The sequence below is a fragment of the Bombus huntii genome, chromosome 5 (genome assembly GCF_024542735.1).
Source record: "Bombus huntii isolate Logan2020A chromosome 5, iyBomHunt1.1, whole genome shotgun sequence".
In the NCBI taxonomy this organism is placed as follows: Eukaryota; Metazoa; Arthropoda; class Insecta; order Hymenoptera; family Apidae; genus Bombus; species Bombus huntii.
This window is the reverse complement of record NC_066242.1, coordinates 11,359,375-11,378,436: the sequence shown is the minus strand read 5'-3', so window position 1 is coordinate 11,378,436 and position 19,062 is coordinate 11,359,375. Positions and strand designations below refer to the sequence as shown.

The 19,062-nt window shown below is 35.7% G+C and overlaps 2 protein-coding genes across 13 annotated transcripts in view; one reads left to right on the top strand and one right to left on the bottom strand.

Annotated features, from left to right (window-relative positions):
* Nucleotides 1-19,062, bottom strand: part of LOC126866137 (tudor domain-containing protein 1) — a 308,571-nt gene that overhangs the window by 7,397 nt on the left and 282,112 nt on the right. For all 12 annotated transcript variants that reach the window (XM_050619309.1, XM_050619310.1, XM_050619308.1 and 9 more), the window contains 3 exons: nt 2,944-3,168; nt 1,474-1,598; nt 45-193 (listed from right to left, as the gene is read on the bottom strand). In XM_050619309.1, the coding sequence (XP_050475266.1) occupies nt 45-193; nt 1,474-1,598; nt 2,944-3,168 (499 nt within the window). The remainder of the gene's footprint in view (nt 1-44; nt 194-1,473; nt 1,599-2,943; nt 3,169-19,062) is intronic.
* The window catches only part of LOC126866161 (uncharacterized), a 117,104-nt gene continuing 103,165 nt past the window's right edge, over nt 5,124-19,062 (top strand). The window contains exon 1 of the mRNA XM_050619406.1: nt 5,124-5,649. Within this exon, the coding sequence (XP_050475363.1) occupies nt 5,589-5,649 (61 nt within the window). The 5' untranslated portion in view covers nt 5,124-5,588. The remainder of the gene's footprint in view (nt 5,650-19,062) is intronic.

Here is a 19,062-nt window from a genome sequence, read left to right as displayed (position 1 = left end):
TTCTTTCCAATTTGAAAATTGATAATGAAGAAAATTAATATTACGCGAAGTAACAATCTCTTCGACCAATGGTTCTATCTCGTAATCCTTTGGTAGCAAATCCTTTTGTTGCAGACTGTAAATTGGCGTTTTCGGTATGTACACGCAGCAGTGTTCTTCTATGGTCTTAATGACGTTATTGTTGATGTCAAATCTGCGAAAAGAAGCGTTCATTCTTCTTAAGAAAATATGTTAGAGGATGTGTCGTTTAATTAAGAAATAACAGCTGCTTCGATGACCAAGTTACACTTAATCGCAATATAATGATTTAAAATTCAAGTAATATTACAATGGCTCGTAAACATAAATAATTTTATTACAAATCTATAGGTTCTTTTTCATTGTTAATTACTCTATGTATTGGTATTGGTGTTATTTCCAGATGTGCAAATTTCATAAAAAATCTATCGAACCAATACAATATTAAAGTCTCGATTGCATTCGAATTATCGCATACAAGCATCGAAAAGAAAAAAAAACAGATTTGTTTTAATTAGTCGAAATCTCGGGGAGAAAATAACGTTCGTTCTGCTGGTTAAAAAAAAAAAAGAAAGAAAAGGAGGAATATACCGAAGCCGCTTTAAAACGCAACCGTAGATACATTACGCTTTAATTAATTACTCTTACACCTCGAGTGCTCTCTCCATTCCCACCAGTTTCTTTTTCTGTCTTTCATTCTCTTTTCGTTCGGACATCTATAAGCTGCTTACGAATATAAACGACAGAGGATTTGTCTGACTCTGCACCATCGTCGGTGTCGAGGAAAATAAATCGTTCAATATGCACCGGAGATTTTGATTTATCAAAAGCTCTAGATTTTTCACTGTGTCGGAAAATCTCTGTGTACCGTACGAGAGCTGCAAGAACGTTAAGGAATATGATTTTGTTGTTCGACCGTTTTAATGTTGGAATCGAGATAAATATCGTGCTGGATCGACATCGATCACCTATTCAAACAATATTAAAACGTGTTAATAAATTTTATTCCTCGTTCGTTGTTTTCTTATTTCGTTTTATCAATTGTTTTTGAGACAATGGTAACCGAGACGAATGGAAGCAGATATTTGAGGCAACTGATGATAATTATGCGACAGATATATCCTCGATAAAATTCTATCATTTTATTAAAATTTTATTTCACTGTTTCACTTTACTTTCAGAAATTTCATTATTTTACTTTATTTTTAAAAGCATTGGTTCGTCATTCCATCAAAGGATAGAACGAAGAGATTAGGAATGTTATATTTTCTAGTTTCTTTAAATCGTATGTTTGTTTTTAATCTTTAGCTATTATCGAAGTTGAAGGTAAAAATTATTTTCTCGTTTCTCGCAGTCGGAAGTAAAAAAAGTTCGGAGAAAGGAAACGAGGAGTAAGTTAAAGAAACGAAAGTTAAAGAAGAGAAAAATATTGCACGAAAATGAAATATCACTTACTCGATTTTATTATTTTTATCAGTGTTTTGAATCAGATAGCATGGAATGTTGGCCATCGGTTCCAATTTTTTTATCACCTGCTGAATGTCTATGTGGTCGAGGTTGTTTTTGACCGATGTCGATATCTGAAACAGATTTTTTAGTGCGCCAATCGATCGTCTGATCTTTTACAGTAGCCTTTTAACATTTATCCACATATTTAATATCACCCTGATTTTTATGGACTTTGTGGAACAAGATAATTAGGCGTGTTATTTCCCTCGATAATAATAAATAACAAATCTTCATTAATATTCGATAATGTTTGCAAATCGTGTATTTAAATCGCTGGATATAAAAATTTAGCAAACATAAAAAAGAACTTTGTGCCTACAATTTTATTATTATAGATATCATATTTTTGTCCTAGAAAATTCTCGAAAAACGTCGCGGGGAACATTTTTAACGATTTTCGCTTATATTACAAAAATTTCGTAGCCGAAACTCTATAGACTAATCGAGGAAAATCTCGTTACGAGTGCAGGTATTCTCGTTTGTTGCGTACAGGTCAAACATTGGGTGAATAAAAGCGATAAAACTTCCCCGCGGACCTAATAATTATACCAATCAAGTTGAAATTGTGGATGCAATAATGCTTTGTTTAAAAACATATGTAGATATAATTTAGCCAACGAAATAGAGCACGTGAAACGTGATGTCGATTCTAAACTGAAAAATAGGAGATACTTGTAGCAAATTGAAATTTGAATATTTGATAAATCGTTTAACGTATCGTATAAATACATGATTTATATATAACATGATTTATAACACATATATTATAAATTACACGACAAATTCGAATATTTGTGATAAAAAGGCTCGTTACTGATTTACTGAACAACACATGAACATACAAACAAATAAGAGATTGTAATATAGTAACAAAATAATTTAGATGTTGAAAATGAGAAAACGGAGGAATACTTTACATTTCATTCATTATTACTTGTAACAAATGTATATAGATCAATTTTAGTTTAGTTTTACCATAAATCAATTAAAATTTGCTCGGTATTTGCTTCTTAAAAAAGAAAAAAACAAGCAAAGAAAACGTTTAGCCAGACATTTGTCACTACTATACTAATACTGAGATGCTAAAAAAAAATATATTTTTGCATTAAAATAGGTAACTTCACAAATCCTTAAATTGCAAAAGAAAAAAAGAAAATTCGAAATTTTTCATAATTCTAAAACATTTTCCTCAATTCATTCAGGACCAACCTTTTTTTAGCCTGTAAGAGAGATTATTTTTTATTAATAATTAATAATAGAAACACATTTCTTCGGATGGTTTAGCAAAGAAGATCGACTGTACTAAATTTTGAGACCAGTTTCACCGAAAACAAATATTGTTTAATTAATGAATAAATTATAAACACTACTAAAGGATTAAGTAGTGCATGTAAAAGTTTCAAATCGGGTACTTACCAGAATGGCAGATTGAAGTCGTTCTTCGTACTTCTTCAGCTGCGTGAAAATCTCGTTGATATTCTTGTTCTGCAAATTTGTATACTCCTGTAACGCATCAATGATCTGTTGCTCTGTATTTTGAAGAACACCATGCAAATAGGCGAAATGCTGTGTCACGGTCGCCTTTATACTGGCGATGTTCTGTATTTCTTCTATCGAGGTGGAGGATACAGACATCAGTTTCTGAAATGCAAACGCAAAAATACGTAAAAATCAATGTTAACGTTATATTGGAAAAGGAAATGTATGTACGGAATAGAAATTATTCCATCAAGAATCAACCTAATGACCTGTATTAATCCACTCACAAATTTTCTTTCAATCAATCTATGTTATACAATTTTCTTTTCCAACATTGCGATTGTGGAAGAAAATTTCAAGAATTTGCATTCGTCAAACATCAAACGTTAAAAATCAGTGTCTTAATTTAATCAGATATTAAATCCAGGTTTCTTTCATTCTTTCGATACGTTTCTTCCTAGCCTTATCACACTGACTGTTCGATAAGTTTCGTTGTTAAACGAAATGCTTTCGGTGATAAGCGAACCATGAATAATTCTCCACGTACACGTCCTTCGACATTAAGGTTCGAGCAAAGAGTAGATTTAAGGTCCGCGAATCGAAAGCGAAAGACCTTCATTGCCGAAAAACATCACCGTGAATCGTCAAACTCTTACAAAGAAGGAACCGTACAAATCGAACATCAAAGTTCCAACATCGAGACCAAGTTTCAAAATCCAGGCCAAGTGCCAACATCGAGACCAAGTTCCAGCTTGAAAATGTCTTTCTTTCGAATTTTTCTCACTGAACCACTATGATGAAGATCCTCGATAAACCGACTGCCGTAAAAATGTCCAAAACCTTGCCATTAAATTCGACGGTATTAAAGGTTTCGAGTATGTCAGCATCTGGCATGTTGGCAAAGGCTGAAGCTAATGTCTGAGATATGCCAATACAGAGAACTCTACGATTTAAATGGACCACTGTCACCGGATCATAGCGAGGAATTCGATAAAACGTCATGTCCCGGTGAACGCTCGATGATAGTCGAAATAAAAATAGAGAAATCGCTTCATAAGACGTTCACGTGAAATTACACGTAACCAGAGGAAGCTGATGCAATACGCTGATTGATATTCGACCGGTCGTTCGGGTCGCATCTTAAGAAATCGAGGCGTCTTTAGCAATGACTACCGAGTGAAACGGTGCTCGAGTACGCTGATGCTGAGAATTTTTTAATTTTAGACGTCTGGAGTATGTACAAGAATGACACTCTTAAAGATAAATTGTGTTAGCTTCTTCTATTGAAGAGTAGAATTTCCAGTCGATTCACATTCAAATATAAATTTCGCATTTTAAGTGTTACATGTAACAGGATTATTAATATCGATAAATTCGACTTTCAGCGTCTGAAAGTCTGAACGTATTTAACATAGTATTCGTTTGTAATTTCGTGTCAGATTTTTTATATAAATCTGACGAAACTTGCAAAATCACCAAACGTTTCTAAAAATAAAAATAGGCGATTTAAATTCTTGTCCGTGTCACAGTTATAGACGACGTTAAACAACTACAGAGGGCTAACTTTTTTGCATACCTTCAGTCGCTTTCGACAAATTTGTGTTTTTCTAGAAGTGAAAGATATCTCAAGTTTGTTAAAAATACGGAAAATTCATTATTGGTATGCATGATTTCTCCATATAATTTTACGTTATACATATCCTTAAGGTATTACGAGAAATCCGTATTGTTTGCTAAAATGAGAGCGCAAGAGTCGAAATATGCTTCGAAGATCGCAGTAGAAGTAACGTCCATTAATTTCCTCGGCACAGTAGAACTTCATTTATCTGTACGAAATTTAAGATAATGATCAATTAACTTTTGCTGCTTGAATTCGCTTATGCTGACACGTGAGCTCCTATTATGCGAATGAAAAGTAACGGGCAGTGAGAATAATTGGTGAGCTCCGATTATATATGAACTGCAATTACATAAACTGTCAGTCTGCCGACTAATTCAGATAAATGGAATTCTACTATAGTCGTTCGAGTTTCTGCACGAAACCGAGAGACGTCTTAAAAGATTAATCGTAGCTGTAAAGATCGAAGGATCCATAACTGTTAACCTTCGTTAACGACAAGCCTTGGTTCGCCTCCGGATGGGACCAGAATATCAACAACACACTACGATGACATCGGCGTCGTGTCGTCGTTTCGCCGTGAACTAGAAGGTCGTTCGAGCGACTTTCTAGAGGATGATCCGTGAAGGGAGAAGACTTATCTGTCGTGAAGGGAGAGCGGCACAGATCGGAATGGCAGGGAGTAAAGGAACAGAAGAGGTGGTCACAGTGTGTCGGTGTTTAACGTCGAACCAACGACCGAACAAACGCGCCTTTCCCCAGTCTTTCATGTCTCGAGGACCGGTTACCATCGTTGACTCCGTTGTCGGCCTCGTGTTCCGTGTTTCATTATTCGTGATCGGTTGTTTCCTGTGACTCTTGTTGACGGTGTTGAGGATGAGGTTGGTTCCTCGTCGAACCGTTGGGTCTTAGTTTCTAGAGCCTGTTGGAGGGTTTTGGGGACCAAGAGCAAACCGGAAGTACCATGCGGGTGTTCGACAACCTCTGCGCGCTGGGATACATCGCGTTCCTTTTGTTGCTTATCGGTGAGTCTCTTTTCATGATGATGATTCTCGATGTTTCTTGGTGGTTTATGTGTTGGCCAGTTTCATGAGTAACGACTGTTATCTAATAGCGTTGATAGCGGTGTGAATGTCAACGACTTTACGTCGTTTCGTGTTCTAGCGTTAGATGCCACTGACGATATGCGACGAGTTACGAAAGTATTACCCTTGCAATTATTGAAGCCACATACTTCTTACGATATACAGTCTACTATAATTTAGCTTTCGATTCGTTTATTGGCAAATAGCAATTCGTCATAATGTAAATGAGAATTTTTAAGAAAACGTTGAATTCGATAATTAGGAGGATAATCGATTCATATTTTATTTATTTTGTTGAAAATATGCGAATATGAAAGATACCTATCTTTTTTTTCGGCTAATGTTATCTCTGGTTCCTATCGTGGATGATTAGTGCTCTTCATTAAATTTATGTGAACTTATTAAATTAAATTTATATAAATGTGAGGTGTTATATCTGATGTTTAAAACGATGTTGCAAGTAATAACCACAGGCAACCTCCTTATTGTGTCATAATTAATACATAATTTTATTTAATAATACTAATAAATGTTCATCTCTGTATTGTATAAATATTATTATATTGTCTGGCTTATCAGATATTGCACGAACAATTGCTGCAGCATACATTTCAAATAGTGTTTCTTGTTTCGACTAAATACAGCATCTGATATACCTGGCGTAATATTCTCTGTTTAAACAGAAGGATTAGAAAACGAGAATAAGCGAAGCAGAGTTACAACACTGTATGCCATGGAAATTGAAATAGGAAAGTAAAACAAATGCAGTCGGAAACATTTATGAAATCCATGATATTAGTTCGAATAATCAAGATCCTATCGTATTTGTTCCATCATCTATAAAATTCCCCTGGATATTAAAACATAATGTCATATAGCGTGAAGTAATCGAAGTGATTAAAACATTACAGACACTGAACGAACGGAGGAAAATTCAAAGAAGAAATTTCTCGCGTAAATTCAAGCGTCTCGAGGTAGAAATTACGCGTGGCGGAGTTGCGCTTCGAGAAAGGAAAGTACCGCGAAATATTAGTGATGCAAGTCCATTGTCTCCGGAGCCCGGCATTCTGATTGCCTTCTGCCTCGCCGCACAGTAAACGGCCGCATAGACCTATTTCTAAGCCTGATATGTAACAAATTCTCACGAGCGTTAAACAGTCGATGGCCGAGTCCTAATATGGACAACTAATGCCACGCTTTCTCCATTCCTTTTAGCCTCTTGCCAATGCCGAACTCGTCGATTAATTTCGCGCCCACAACTACGCTATGATCGTTCCTCCGACACGTAAACCGCGAAAAATCAATTACCATTCCCCTTCTAACGAGGAACGAGGAGCTGCGGATCGTTCTCGAAGCAGGTGACTCGAGTGCTCGTGTAAATGAGCGGAGTTAGGTGTTGATGATGGAAAGTGATGTGAACGCGTCGATTGGAACAGGGGAAATTTTCGATTTGGTTCACCTCGTACGATGTTTTCTTATAGCGAAAAAATGTGTGACTTTCTTTCTATATCGACGCGATGGTCTCGAATGTCTAGTTTGAAATTCGAAGCTCGATGCTGGATGTTGGATGTTCGACTCTGAAGCGCAATATTTCGTAGTTTGAAGTTTGGTGTTGTGATCGCAGGACCTACAGCTCTAAAAGAACAACAACGACTTTAGTAGCTCGAAAGATTTGTTTCTTTCTTTCGAACTTAAACACAAAAATTATGATCCTCCCGATCATATATCAAACAACAAACTACGCTAAGAATTGTACAAAGTACAAAGTACAATTATTATCGCTTTCGTCTTCGTCCATCTTCCTTGTTTCGTCTTCCAGCAACGAAAATGTGACAAGGAAAGAGAGAGAGAGAGAGAGAGAAAGTGTGTGAGAGAGAGAGAAGGGGCCGCTGCAATCTCGTTTGCCCTGCTGAATCAGCCGCAGAGAATCCACTTTAACGTGTTCGCGGTGCGGAGCGTTAATTATACTACGTAAACAGTCAAAGGGAGTCCCCGAAGGAGGCGAAACGGGTGGAGGAGGTCGTGGCAAGATCTTGCTGGATACGAAAATTAAGTTCATCCTCGCCTCGCGATTCAAGTTTCGTTCCAGCCACTCTTTGCCTTCTTACTCGTGGTCGATATATCCATCTTCTCCTGGATCACCTTCTCACAGAGAAGGAGAGAGACAGAGAGACAGGAAGAGAAACAGAGAGAGAGAGAGAGAGAGGACAGTCTCTTATGAGGAAAGAGACAACGATCTCTTTTGAGAAAGAGAGAAAGAGAGAGAGAGAGAGAGAGAGACCAAACAGTTGGCTCGTCGTTGACGTTTAATTAGCGTTAGATTGATCGAGATCCGTATAAAACACGGAGACGATTAACCAGGAGGTCCGGAATTTATTTCATGATACTTAATCGCGCATACTCGATCGAGAGATCGACAGATCGGCTGTTTGAACCATCCGTGTTGATTTAGCTGGGCGAACGCGTTCCAACGAACGAAGACAGAAGTCTCGTTAATTCACCCATGCCCTTCTTTGCCCATGTAAACGCGATCTCACTTGATCGTGCAAATGTATACGTATCCACGGCTATTATTAATGACGAGCAGTTTGTCCGACGACGACACGAATACCAACGGAGCATTGGGATCGCTGGAGCTGATGCAATCTTCCCAACCTTTCTCGATGGTTCTTCAAACGAGTTCGTATTTACGTGGATCGTTACGTTCCAAGGAAAGGATCTTATTTTAAACGTTCTTCTCGTGTCGTAAGTCGTATTAAGTGATTGTAGAAAAAAAAAAGAAAGAAAAAACGTGACATCGAGATTACGGACGTGTATCGTGGAATATTATTCGCGAGTGGATGGAAGATGGAAAGTTTGCAAGTTTTTTGCTTTCAGACGTTTCAGACTTCTTCATTGTAATGTAAATTACGCGATGATTAGGCGAATATCTATGCAAATTTATTTTTCTATAGATACAACTAAAGAAATGTAACCCGAGTAGAGATTTGTTACAGCCATTAAATATTATAACGAGTTCTATACAGCCATTGAATTAGAGTCACAAAAATATTGCTTTTTAAATTGCGATACTATGTCACGTATAAATAGTAAGTTGTTCTTGGTTACTCAGATCATTATTCAATATGTAGATGTTCGTGTAACTCGTGTAGCCATGAATTTGTTACGAGATTGCAAATCTAAATTTATCACAGAGTTCCATTGGTCGAAACACGTCCATGTTTATATAATTCTCTGTTTAATTTTATGATGTAAAGTTTTTGGTTAAAATTTCCAATCGTAATATGTTGTATTTTTATTATTTATTGATTATTATCGGATAATTAGTATTTTTGCTGTTCCTTTTTATCTGCTTCAGCGTAAATGAAACGTGTGCGATTAGAGGAAACGTTCGTTTCATTTAAAACGATATTTATACGTCTGTAGGTGTAAAAGCTTTCGAATAGCGTGTATTGAGTATAATAAACAAATAATAAATTGAGTATAATAAACAAATAATTCGTGGTAAATAATAAATTGCTGCAACTTTGGTTATAATAATAGCCGATGATAATCGTAAAATGCTGAGATATTGATTCTATTAAATTGATGACAAACTTGTTTCCAATTTGCATTTAATTCTTATTAAAAATGGGGACTTCCAAAGGATTACATAGATATCAAAAATATAAAAAAAATGACGCTCTATTATCATTCACTTTCAAAAATTTAAAGTAATAGCATCCCATTCTTTTACTTATTTCATCTATTTTAATGCCTATTCTATTTCTATAACTTTACTTTTGGAGAACATAGCGATTTTATTGGTGAAATAAAAATCCTCGTTGATTGTCTAAGAATCTTTTATCTATTTTCTAATATTTCGATATGAAAAAATAATCTAATCTAAATAATCTAATCTTTCTTTTTAATAGGGAAATAAATAACAATTTAACTATCTAGAAATATTCATAATACGAGATTCATTATTTTCTGTTTTAAGAAAAATAAACAGATAATTATCTATTTCTCGTTTAGTAAATTATTGAATAAATTCGACTATGAATAACGCGAACCCCAAAACCCATTAAAGGATTACGTTCTACCTAAAACTGTCAGATAATATAGCAACATTATTTACAAAATAAAAATCGTATCATAATATTTTGTTTACTTTCTATTATTTCGTTACAAAAAGCAATTGCTTTCGATAAAACAGATAGGAACTTAACCATGCAGAAAGATTTATGTAGCAGTGGAAAAGTGGTGCGCTCGTGCACACGCGATCGCGCAAGGAAACGAACAGGTGCGAGGTGCGTTAAACGGGAAATGGGAACGAAATTTAAAAAATATCGCATGGAAAACGACATTTTTCGGACATCTCGACTAGACGAGGTTATAGCCACGCAATCGATAATCTCGCTGGGGAACGTTTTTCGCGAATCTAAAAGCATCCATCATCATTATGCGCAACGTCTATGACTCGACGATCTTTCGCATGATAAATTGACAGAGCGATACCCATGGAGCATTACGTCTGAAAATCACGTATTTTTATGGCTACCCTCGGATAAACGTGTTTAAAGCGATCGAATGATGCGTCTGTCCGGGCGTCTATTAACAGAGTCTGTCTATTAATCCGGTAATTGCTTAATTTTGAATAACAAGGTATTCCCACAACACACCAACAACCAAATGCGAAAGTAAATTTTGAATTTTGTCTACCTATTAGTTTCTTTGGTTAATTACTTGCTTATCAATCTGGTATTTTCGTCGTTTTAAATAATAAATAATTTCCAAGGTAGACAAATTATTAAATGCGAACATCGAATTTAAATATCTTTTATTTTCATTTTATCTACTTTTAGATCACCAACTGAAAGTTGAGAAACGTACTCAAACTACGAGGGATCGTGTTTTTACGAGAATATGGGAAAGCGATTTTACTAGATAAAACATAGTTCGATGTTAGAAGAAAATTATTCGAGGGAAAATCATAGTGAAACGGATCATATATCATGGAGAATATGTTAAGTTCGTGACACGATACACATTTATGGCCTGGTTTAGATACCGTGGTCTTCGTGAGCAATTTTCGCCGGTCAACCGAAATTATATTTTACGGGCGAATTCTACATTTTTCTTTAGAGATTGAGAATCTTCGAATTTTTATATTCCATTTTCTTGTTTATTTTACCAAACCAAACGATTTTCCTGATTGTAATACAATTAAATTAAAACGCTATAAAGCATCCTAGTTCAAATATTATAGATGAATTATTTAAATGTTATAAATCAATGGCTTAAATGTTATAAATTAATAATTAAATCATTGTTAAGTAAATAAAAGCTTTTTTCAATTTTCACGTTACGATAGTTGCAGCAAAAATGAGTTCCGTCGCGAGTCGGATGTTAGTTATATGCAAGGTGACAAAATCTTGACGAGTTTGGTCGAAAGATAGGGATTTTTGCCGACGCATCGTTATGATGGACACTGTGAACGATAAGCGGGCGGACGCTCCGCTTTGGTGTTATTTATACGCTTTCCGGTCTGGTTCAGCGTAAAGAGAGCGAGGCTGAGAGAGCGATCCTTGAATGAAAATTATTTCTCGATCTAGACCGAGCAAACGGTTCCAAGTGGAACGCCTTTCGAATCGTTCGATCGACAAGCGGCGCTTGAACGAAGAAAGAGAAAATATCTCGTTTGTTCTTGGCCCGTGTGCGCGTGACTCTGAAAACTCGATAAAGCGGTAAAACGCGGCTAGCTCGAGTGGCGGGCCGCTTCGCGAAAGCGACGCCGCCCAATTTGCATTTCGAATGCGGCAAGATCGGTAGATAAATACTTATAGTGGAGAGACGTAGTAAGCTCGCGCGAGTGCCCATCGCCGTCTTATACGGCGTAACTCCGTTCGATTTCCGCCATCGTCTTCTTCCTTCCTTTCTTTATTTCCGAACAGACCGATCTCCAAAGAGGTTTACGCTCGATGGGATCATCTTAAATCGCCATTTTAGGTGAAAGTGATGGGAACATAGGATGATAGTAGAGAATGGTAAAGGATGGTGAATTATGTTGTAAAGTTTGGTTGATAGAAGCATATGTGAAGCTAGCAGTGGGAAAGAGTAAAGAATGATTTGGATTTTAAATAAAATTGATGGTGTGAGTGATTTTAGTGTGGGGTGTAGACTTTAGCAAAAATTAATATTTGTGTGAATATTTATCTAAATATTGTTATATGGAAGATACTAAGAAATTAACAGTTGGGAATGATTTTGTTCCTAAAAGAAATTCGTGAACGACGAAGTATATTTTACTAAGAATTGACAGAACGTACGAAGTGACAGAATTGACAGAGGTCGATAATAGTAAACGACAAAGAATAACGCTGTATACTTTAATAGAAGACACGAAGACCTTAAAATTTCGTATTTTAAAAGTTTAATAAAAACCAATGTAGAAGTTTGGTAAAAAGAATTGTTATTCCATCCGTTCGCTATCAATGACAAAAATTCAGAAATATCTAAGTTACATCGATAAATCTTATTTAAATGTAGCTTTCGTAGCTTCCAATCAAAATCTAAAGCTCGAAATATCAAGTAATAAGTTGAATCTTCATCTCATCAAAACGTCTCTCGTTTCTCTTAAACATTTTCGACACTCGAGAACTAACCACTACTAACGAACGAGCATCATTTGCGCTTAATTTTTATCTCTGATCCGTGATAACGTCGGAGTGTAAATGCCACGTGTAACGAACACACTTTTCAAGCATCCTCGTGTTCACTGCCGATTTCTTGCCATTTACACTTGGACAAATTTCCTGAATCACGATCGATCGTTCACAAGGCAATTTAAAGAGACAAGGAGCCGCTGTAAAACGATTTCTTCAATTAAATTTAATGATGTCGCAACACCTTGACGATGGTTCAAGCAAACGTAACATATAGGGGAAGGGGGTGGTTTAATGGCAAAATCGTGCTCATTTAATACGCCTCATTATAGATCGTATAAAACACTGTACGTACTTCCGCACTGGTGTTCGACTCGTTATAATTAGAACTTATTACCGTGTATATGAAGGCGATAACATGTAAAACTTGTGAATGAATTCTTCTCTTCTGCTTTTCTTCTTTATTTTTTATTTTTTTTCCCTTTTTTCAATTTATAAAAGGCATCATGTAGAGAACAGTCTACTTGCTATTGACGAGAGGCTAAAAAGTTAACACTAGAACTGCCGACAATTAAGGTATAATACGAATATGAAGGATACCGAAATGAAAGGAGAAAAACAAGCTTTCATTTTTATACCATAGAAAATCATTCGAATGTTTGAAATTGTACCGTTACAAATCTATGAAATTTTTATGGACAACTATAAATTGGTAATTTTAATTATTCCGACAGATTTAATGTAAAATTTCATATCTGACGTAATAATAGTAAAAATAATTAATTACACATGTTCTAAATATAAAATTTGTAACTTCAAATTTTTTTTTTTTGGTGATGTCATGTTAATACAAAATTCGTAACTTTGAAAATTTGATGAAGATAATTTTATAAGAGACAATTGATAATTTTTGTTACTGGTTGAAAATACTGCATTATATAATTTTAACGCACTAGACCGGCAACATTTATTGGATCATGTTGCATTGGTTTGTGTTAGACACCAATCGATATATAGCGTGCTTTCGAAACCGTGTATTCTAGGCACGATTTCCTCGATTTCCTCAAATATCTGTGGCGTGATAAGAAACAGCAATAACAATAAGGAGAACGTCAGTGTTGGCTCGGTGATTTAATCGCAGCGCAGTGCCGCTTATTTGAATTGTTTCTAAAACAATGCTTCCGAATAGCGAAATTCGATGCAAAGTGTGGTACATTGAACGTAAAAAAAATTTTTTTTGTGACATTTCTGTCGATAGCAAGGTACGTAGGAAATCTGTTCAAAGAAACTTTCGAAGATTTCCTTATTTTATTTTCAACATTTATTTTCTGTATTTATATTTCAACAATATTTGATTTTAGTATTGTTTAATATATCGAAACGACGCAAGATTTTTGCACGAGACTTAATGAAAAAATACCAAAAACCCGATTACGATTAAATTACTCGAAATCTCCAAAACACAAAGTAACACGAATACCTCTTCTTCTATCCCTTTTCACTGTATCCTTTCCATCGTCGCTTTTCCAACATCTTACCGACAGACACAGCAGAGGCAATGGCAACAGAAAAGAAAAGACGAGAGGAAAAGCAGAAGAAACGCGTATCAACGTTTCTCCCTGTTTGCCAGCAGCGAAACAACAACTTACGATCGAACGACGATCGAAGTTTCTTTCGTGGACCAAACATGGGCAAAATATCGTACAAAGACAAAATATCAGCCAAGATACAGCATCCTCTTGAGCAAACATTTTCGCGATGTGTGCAACCGCAATTCCTTCGCAATGAAAATCAACGAGTCTGATCTCTTTATTCGATGGCCATTGTGGCCGGGGAACGAAAAATCCGGCGGACCGGAAACAGGCTCACCTCGACGCGGTTGGATATCCATTTCAACGTTTTATCATTCGTCCGTGCGTTCAAACGCGTTCACGAACGAGAAGATAGAGCGATACAAGGACGTGATAGATTCGAGGAAATTCCACGGTGTTGATATCACGGCGAGGGATTTATTAGCGGCGTTAACGAGAACCGCGTATCGAACGAGGGATACGTGTTAGGGTTTTGCACGGGAAATTGCTGTTATAAAATCTTGGTCTAAGATTATGGTTGGCGAAACGCAAGCGATCCTGATGTAAAGTTGTGGCGCTGGTATATGGCATACAGGATGTTTCAGAAATAACGGGTTATAGTTCGTTAATCAGTTGAGCTTTAGATTTATTTGACAGAATTTAGTTAAAAGATAGTCGTATCAACGGGATTAAGATAAGCGACACAGTCACGTCAATGTACGAAGTAGAATGACGCAGTGCACCGCAGACCTTAAGTAGCGAAATGTCGGTATGCGTTAACAATTCGTACGAGAAAGATGATTTGATAAAATCTTGATTACTGGAACACCTGATTAATGCAAAATGTGTAGACGGACTCTTGCAAAGAAAGATTGAGAAACAAGAATAGGAAGGACTTCGATCGTACAATTTTTATGTCATTTCTATTTCACAATTGTACGATGATCTAAAAGCTATATCGTAAATATAGGTATTTCTGTAAAAAGATAATAAACCTGTCTTTCTTAAACGCAAGATATGAAAAAGAAAAATTAGATATAATGTTAGAATCTTCCTTGGTTTTGTATCTGAAGAAATTAATTGCAATTTGATTGAGGCAAGTTTATGCGAAGCTCGAAGAATTCTACAAAATACAGATAAACAGAAATTTGGAATTTTGATATTATAATAAAAATTGTTACTTGTAATTCTTTTCCATTCTGCACGAAATAAAATAGTTAGACACGCACGAGTAAAACTTGCAAGAATTCTAACAACTTGTGACATTCTATATGATCAATCAATATCCTGGTTTATTAATTAACAATAGCTTCGTAATGAAACGGAAAATAATGAAACAGAATTTTACAACATAAATTATTCGATCATCCTATTCGATAAAACGGCGTGATACAAGTTTCGTGCAAGACTGTCCATGTGCAGAACGTGTCAGACGAAATCCATCAATGAACATAAATTCGTTCAACGTCGAAATTCTTTTCCATGGAGAAAATCCAAAAATTTTACTTCAACTTGCTATGCCACGCCATTATGATCCATATGGAAAACTAATCCAGGCAGACCAAATAAAAGCTCATTTACTCTCCAAACAGCAGCAACAGACGCAAAGCTTTCCCATCGTTAAACCATCGTCGTTACCTTCTCTTTCGCGTCGGTATTCGGACGAACTTAGTGGAAATCCATAAAATTGGAACGCCATCGTGCAGAATGTCGATTTACGTTATATTACGCGATTTATTTGAAACGTTGGCTAGGTTCCCCCTTTGGTCCAGGAGCAAATAAATCTGTTGGAGAGTGCGACGCGTGACTCGTTGTCGTTCGAGGCCTGCCACGGTAAATTTCATTTCGACGTCGCGCGGCCAAATCAGCGGTGACAATAATGCATAGGCGCATAATCCACGAGTCGTACGCGAGTCGCGTGAATACACCGACAAACCGATACTCGTGTATATCCCGTGTGAACAAACCGCGACGATTCATAGACATGGCACTTCGTCCTGCGTGACATATACGGGGTGTCCCTTTTGTAGTCATCCTTTCGAATGCCCTTGTCTTCCTACTCTCTCCTTTTTTCTTTCTTTTTCTTTTAGAGGATCATAAGCTTATTGTCTCTCCCCTTGCGCATTACTTTTTGTACCATTTTTATATGCTTTTGGAATGAAAAGCTCTCTATTATTACTGTTGGTTGGTTCGGAATGGCTTTCATTAGATACATTCTTCAGTTGTCATGACTAATTGCACTTCGAGTATCATTTCTAACCGACAGATTAAGTCAAAATCCTCGGTGATTTTAATAAAGAATTAAATAAATCCGAGTATTTTCTGCTTATTATTCTCTTCTGCGTTCATAATTCAATGATAGTCGAGCTTCGATATTCCGAAGCTCTTTTTACGTATATATTACTTTTTTACTTAGGTATAGCGTATTTCAATGGATCGTGAATGATCAAATACGAGGATAATCCAGTGAGTAAAGATCGAGCTTCGTTTGGGCAATTTTGGGTGAGAGGTTTTCGACTATCTGTATATTATTCCGTAGCCCATAGCCCGGATCTTGCCTCCGGTGATTTTCACATTTTTCCTAAACTTAAGCAAGTCGACAGAGATCGGTAAAATTGGTTAAAATTAGCGTCGCTATGAAATAACAATTTTTAATATTTTTCAGTCGTAATATTTTTTTATCTGCGATTCAGCACTTACATCTTCCCGTGTTTTCAAATATATTCTTTTATAGTCCTTTTATAATGTCACACAACGTTCGAAATATTTATTTGAAAGGAAAAAGTATATTCGTAATTGCCTTTACGACAGTATTGCCAGACTTGTTTACAGTTTAGAAAATATACGATGAATATTGCACATGGCAACAGAGATAAAGATATAAACGATACTGACAATCGTGTGAAATGAAGCATTAAACGTGAAAATGAGAAAATGCTATCGAAAATTGCTTGTCGATGCTACCAGTCGTCGTAAATGCAACGATAAACGCACTAGACTGCACGAATTATTACTTTACGTGTATGAGGAACAAATTTTTCCTAATGTAAAACTTTTTTTTATATATTCATATATATATACACATGTATGTGTATTCGTTCTTTATGAAACTCTTTACAAGAAAATTTATTCGGTATACATCGTATGTGTTTCGCTGGTTAAAAATCCTCTATGAAATTACAATTACAAAATTATACGAATACGAGTAACAAATTAACAAAAAACAATACTCTATAATTTCACTAATTTTATACTGATTTATTTCTTATTACAATTCTCGCTGACAGAGGCGTCGCTGATTTACGTTCTGTCAAAACCAGGTCAGACATCCTAAAGTTGAATTATTCTTCAGGAAAATAGGTTACAGCGGAGGATTATACATCGCTAACGATTTCCGCCACTAGCTACGACCGCGTGTAAATCACCAATTACGTATCAACTCTGTTCACTGGTGACCGTAAACTCATTGCGTTACACAGAAATATTAAAACGTTTCGTTACGATTCGACAAGGTAGTTGAACCGAACGCAAATCGTCTTACTGCTTTCACGATTCGGAATTACAGCCTTGTGAAACGCTTAGATATAGATTCCGGTAGAATTGCAGATGCCTGTTGGTTTCTCGAAGCAGATCGTGGGACAACGTCGCCTGATTACAATGGAAATCATTTGGAAATCGTTCGCGTCCTCTGTTATTTCTTTTTCTTTTTTTTTTTTTTCAAATAAAAATCCTGTATTTTCTAATTTTAGAAGATACAGGTCAGACTATTACGAGTTTCAGTCTTGCGTTATCGTTAATTTTTGCTTTCTAGAATTTTATATCGCGTTCCATAAAAGTAATTTATATTTTTAATTACTTTTTATAATTATTCCGTGAGATCGTTTCTTGATCTGAAATTGGATCGTATAACTTGATTTATATATAAATTATATTTATTTCACTCAGATTCTTTATCATCCAGCTTCATCGCTTCATCGTAATAAGATAATTCCTTTAGATAATTTATTTACAATCACTCGTTGAGGTAATTATCGGCAATTCTTCGTCTTTTGATGTTTAACATTTTGCAAAATGACTGATCGCGGTAGCTCGCGCAGTTTGGCAAAGGGAAAAATAATTATTGAGTGTTTGCGTTCTTCGGCGTGCATTCCGGGGAACAAGCTGATTTAATCAAATTTCAATAATTATCCACGCGGTACACGTTCCGTTTCTTTTATTCTTCTACGGGCGTAAATTTATTATGTAAATATTAGCGTATCAATATGTTGCGCGTTAATAATTCATTCCTTGTGAAAATAATTCGATTGAGAGTGGCCGGGAACAAACGTATTAATTAACCAACTGTAATGGACTGCACACTGCAGTTTCAAAGTAAAATTATAAATTTGCCACTGTTCGTGCTTGTGGGAGAAATCGAAGCGTCGAACCGTTGCATTTACCATAAACGTTAAAAAATAAAAAAAAAGGATAAAGCTAAAAAAAAAAAAGAATAAGATTTTAAATATACCTTTGAAAATGTACAAATCGTATAGATTAACATACAGTGGTGTGAAAAAATTTTCCGAGCTTCTCTTTATATATTGCTACAAATAAAGAAATAAAATAACATTTTGACCTGTAGAGGATTTTTTCACGATTCTGTCAATTATTAAGTACTAAATATATCTCATTATAAAAGGTATTCTATTTTTTAACAGTTTTAAGAGAAGTATCAAATAATTGCTCGTTAACAAAGTGCGATAAAATTTTCGGAGAACGTTGCCATATTGGCGGGTAGCTCAATTCTATTCGACTTTTGACGCAGGCTGATTTTCTATCATACGGTGGACGCACAAATTAAATCATTCTCGTTGTTATTATTGAGAAAATACGAAGTATGCTTAACATGGCGAAGAATGGAAAAAAATACGAATACGAATATTCTTTCTTTAGTAATTTCTCATAAAAAAAAGAGGTAAAATACTACAATCTAGAGCAGATATTATAGTCAAAAAGGTTCACAGTTCACAATATATGTATTATGTATATTTCTTTATCTATCGCAACATGAAGGGAAGTTTGAAAACCTTTTTCACATAACTGCATGTATAACACGATGCATGATTTTCAAAGCATAGCCCCGAGAATGGGAGATT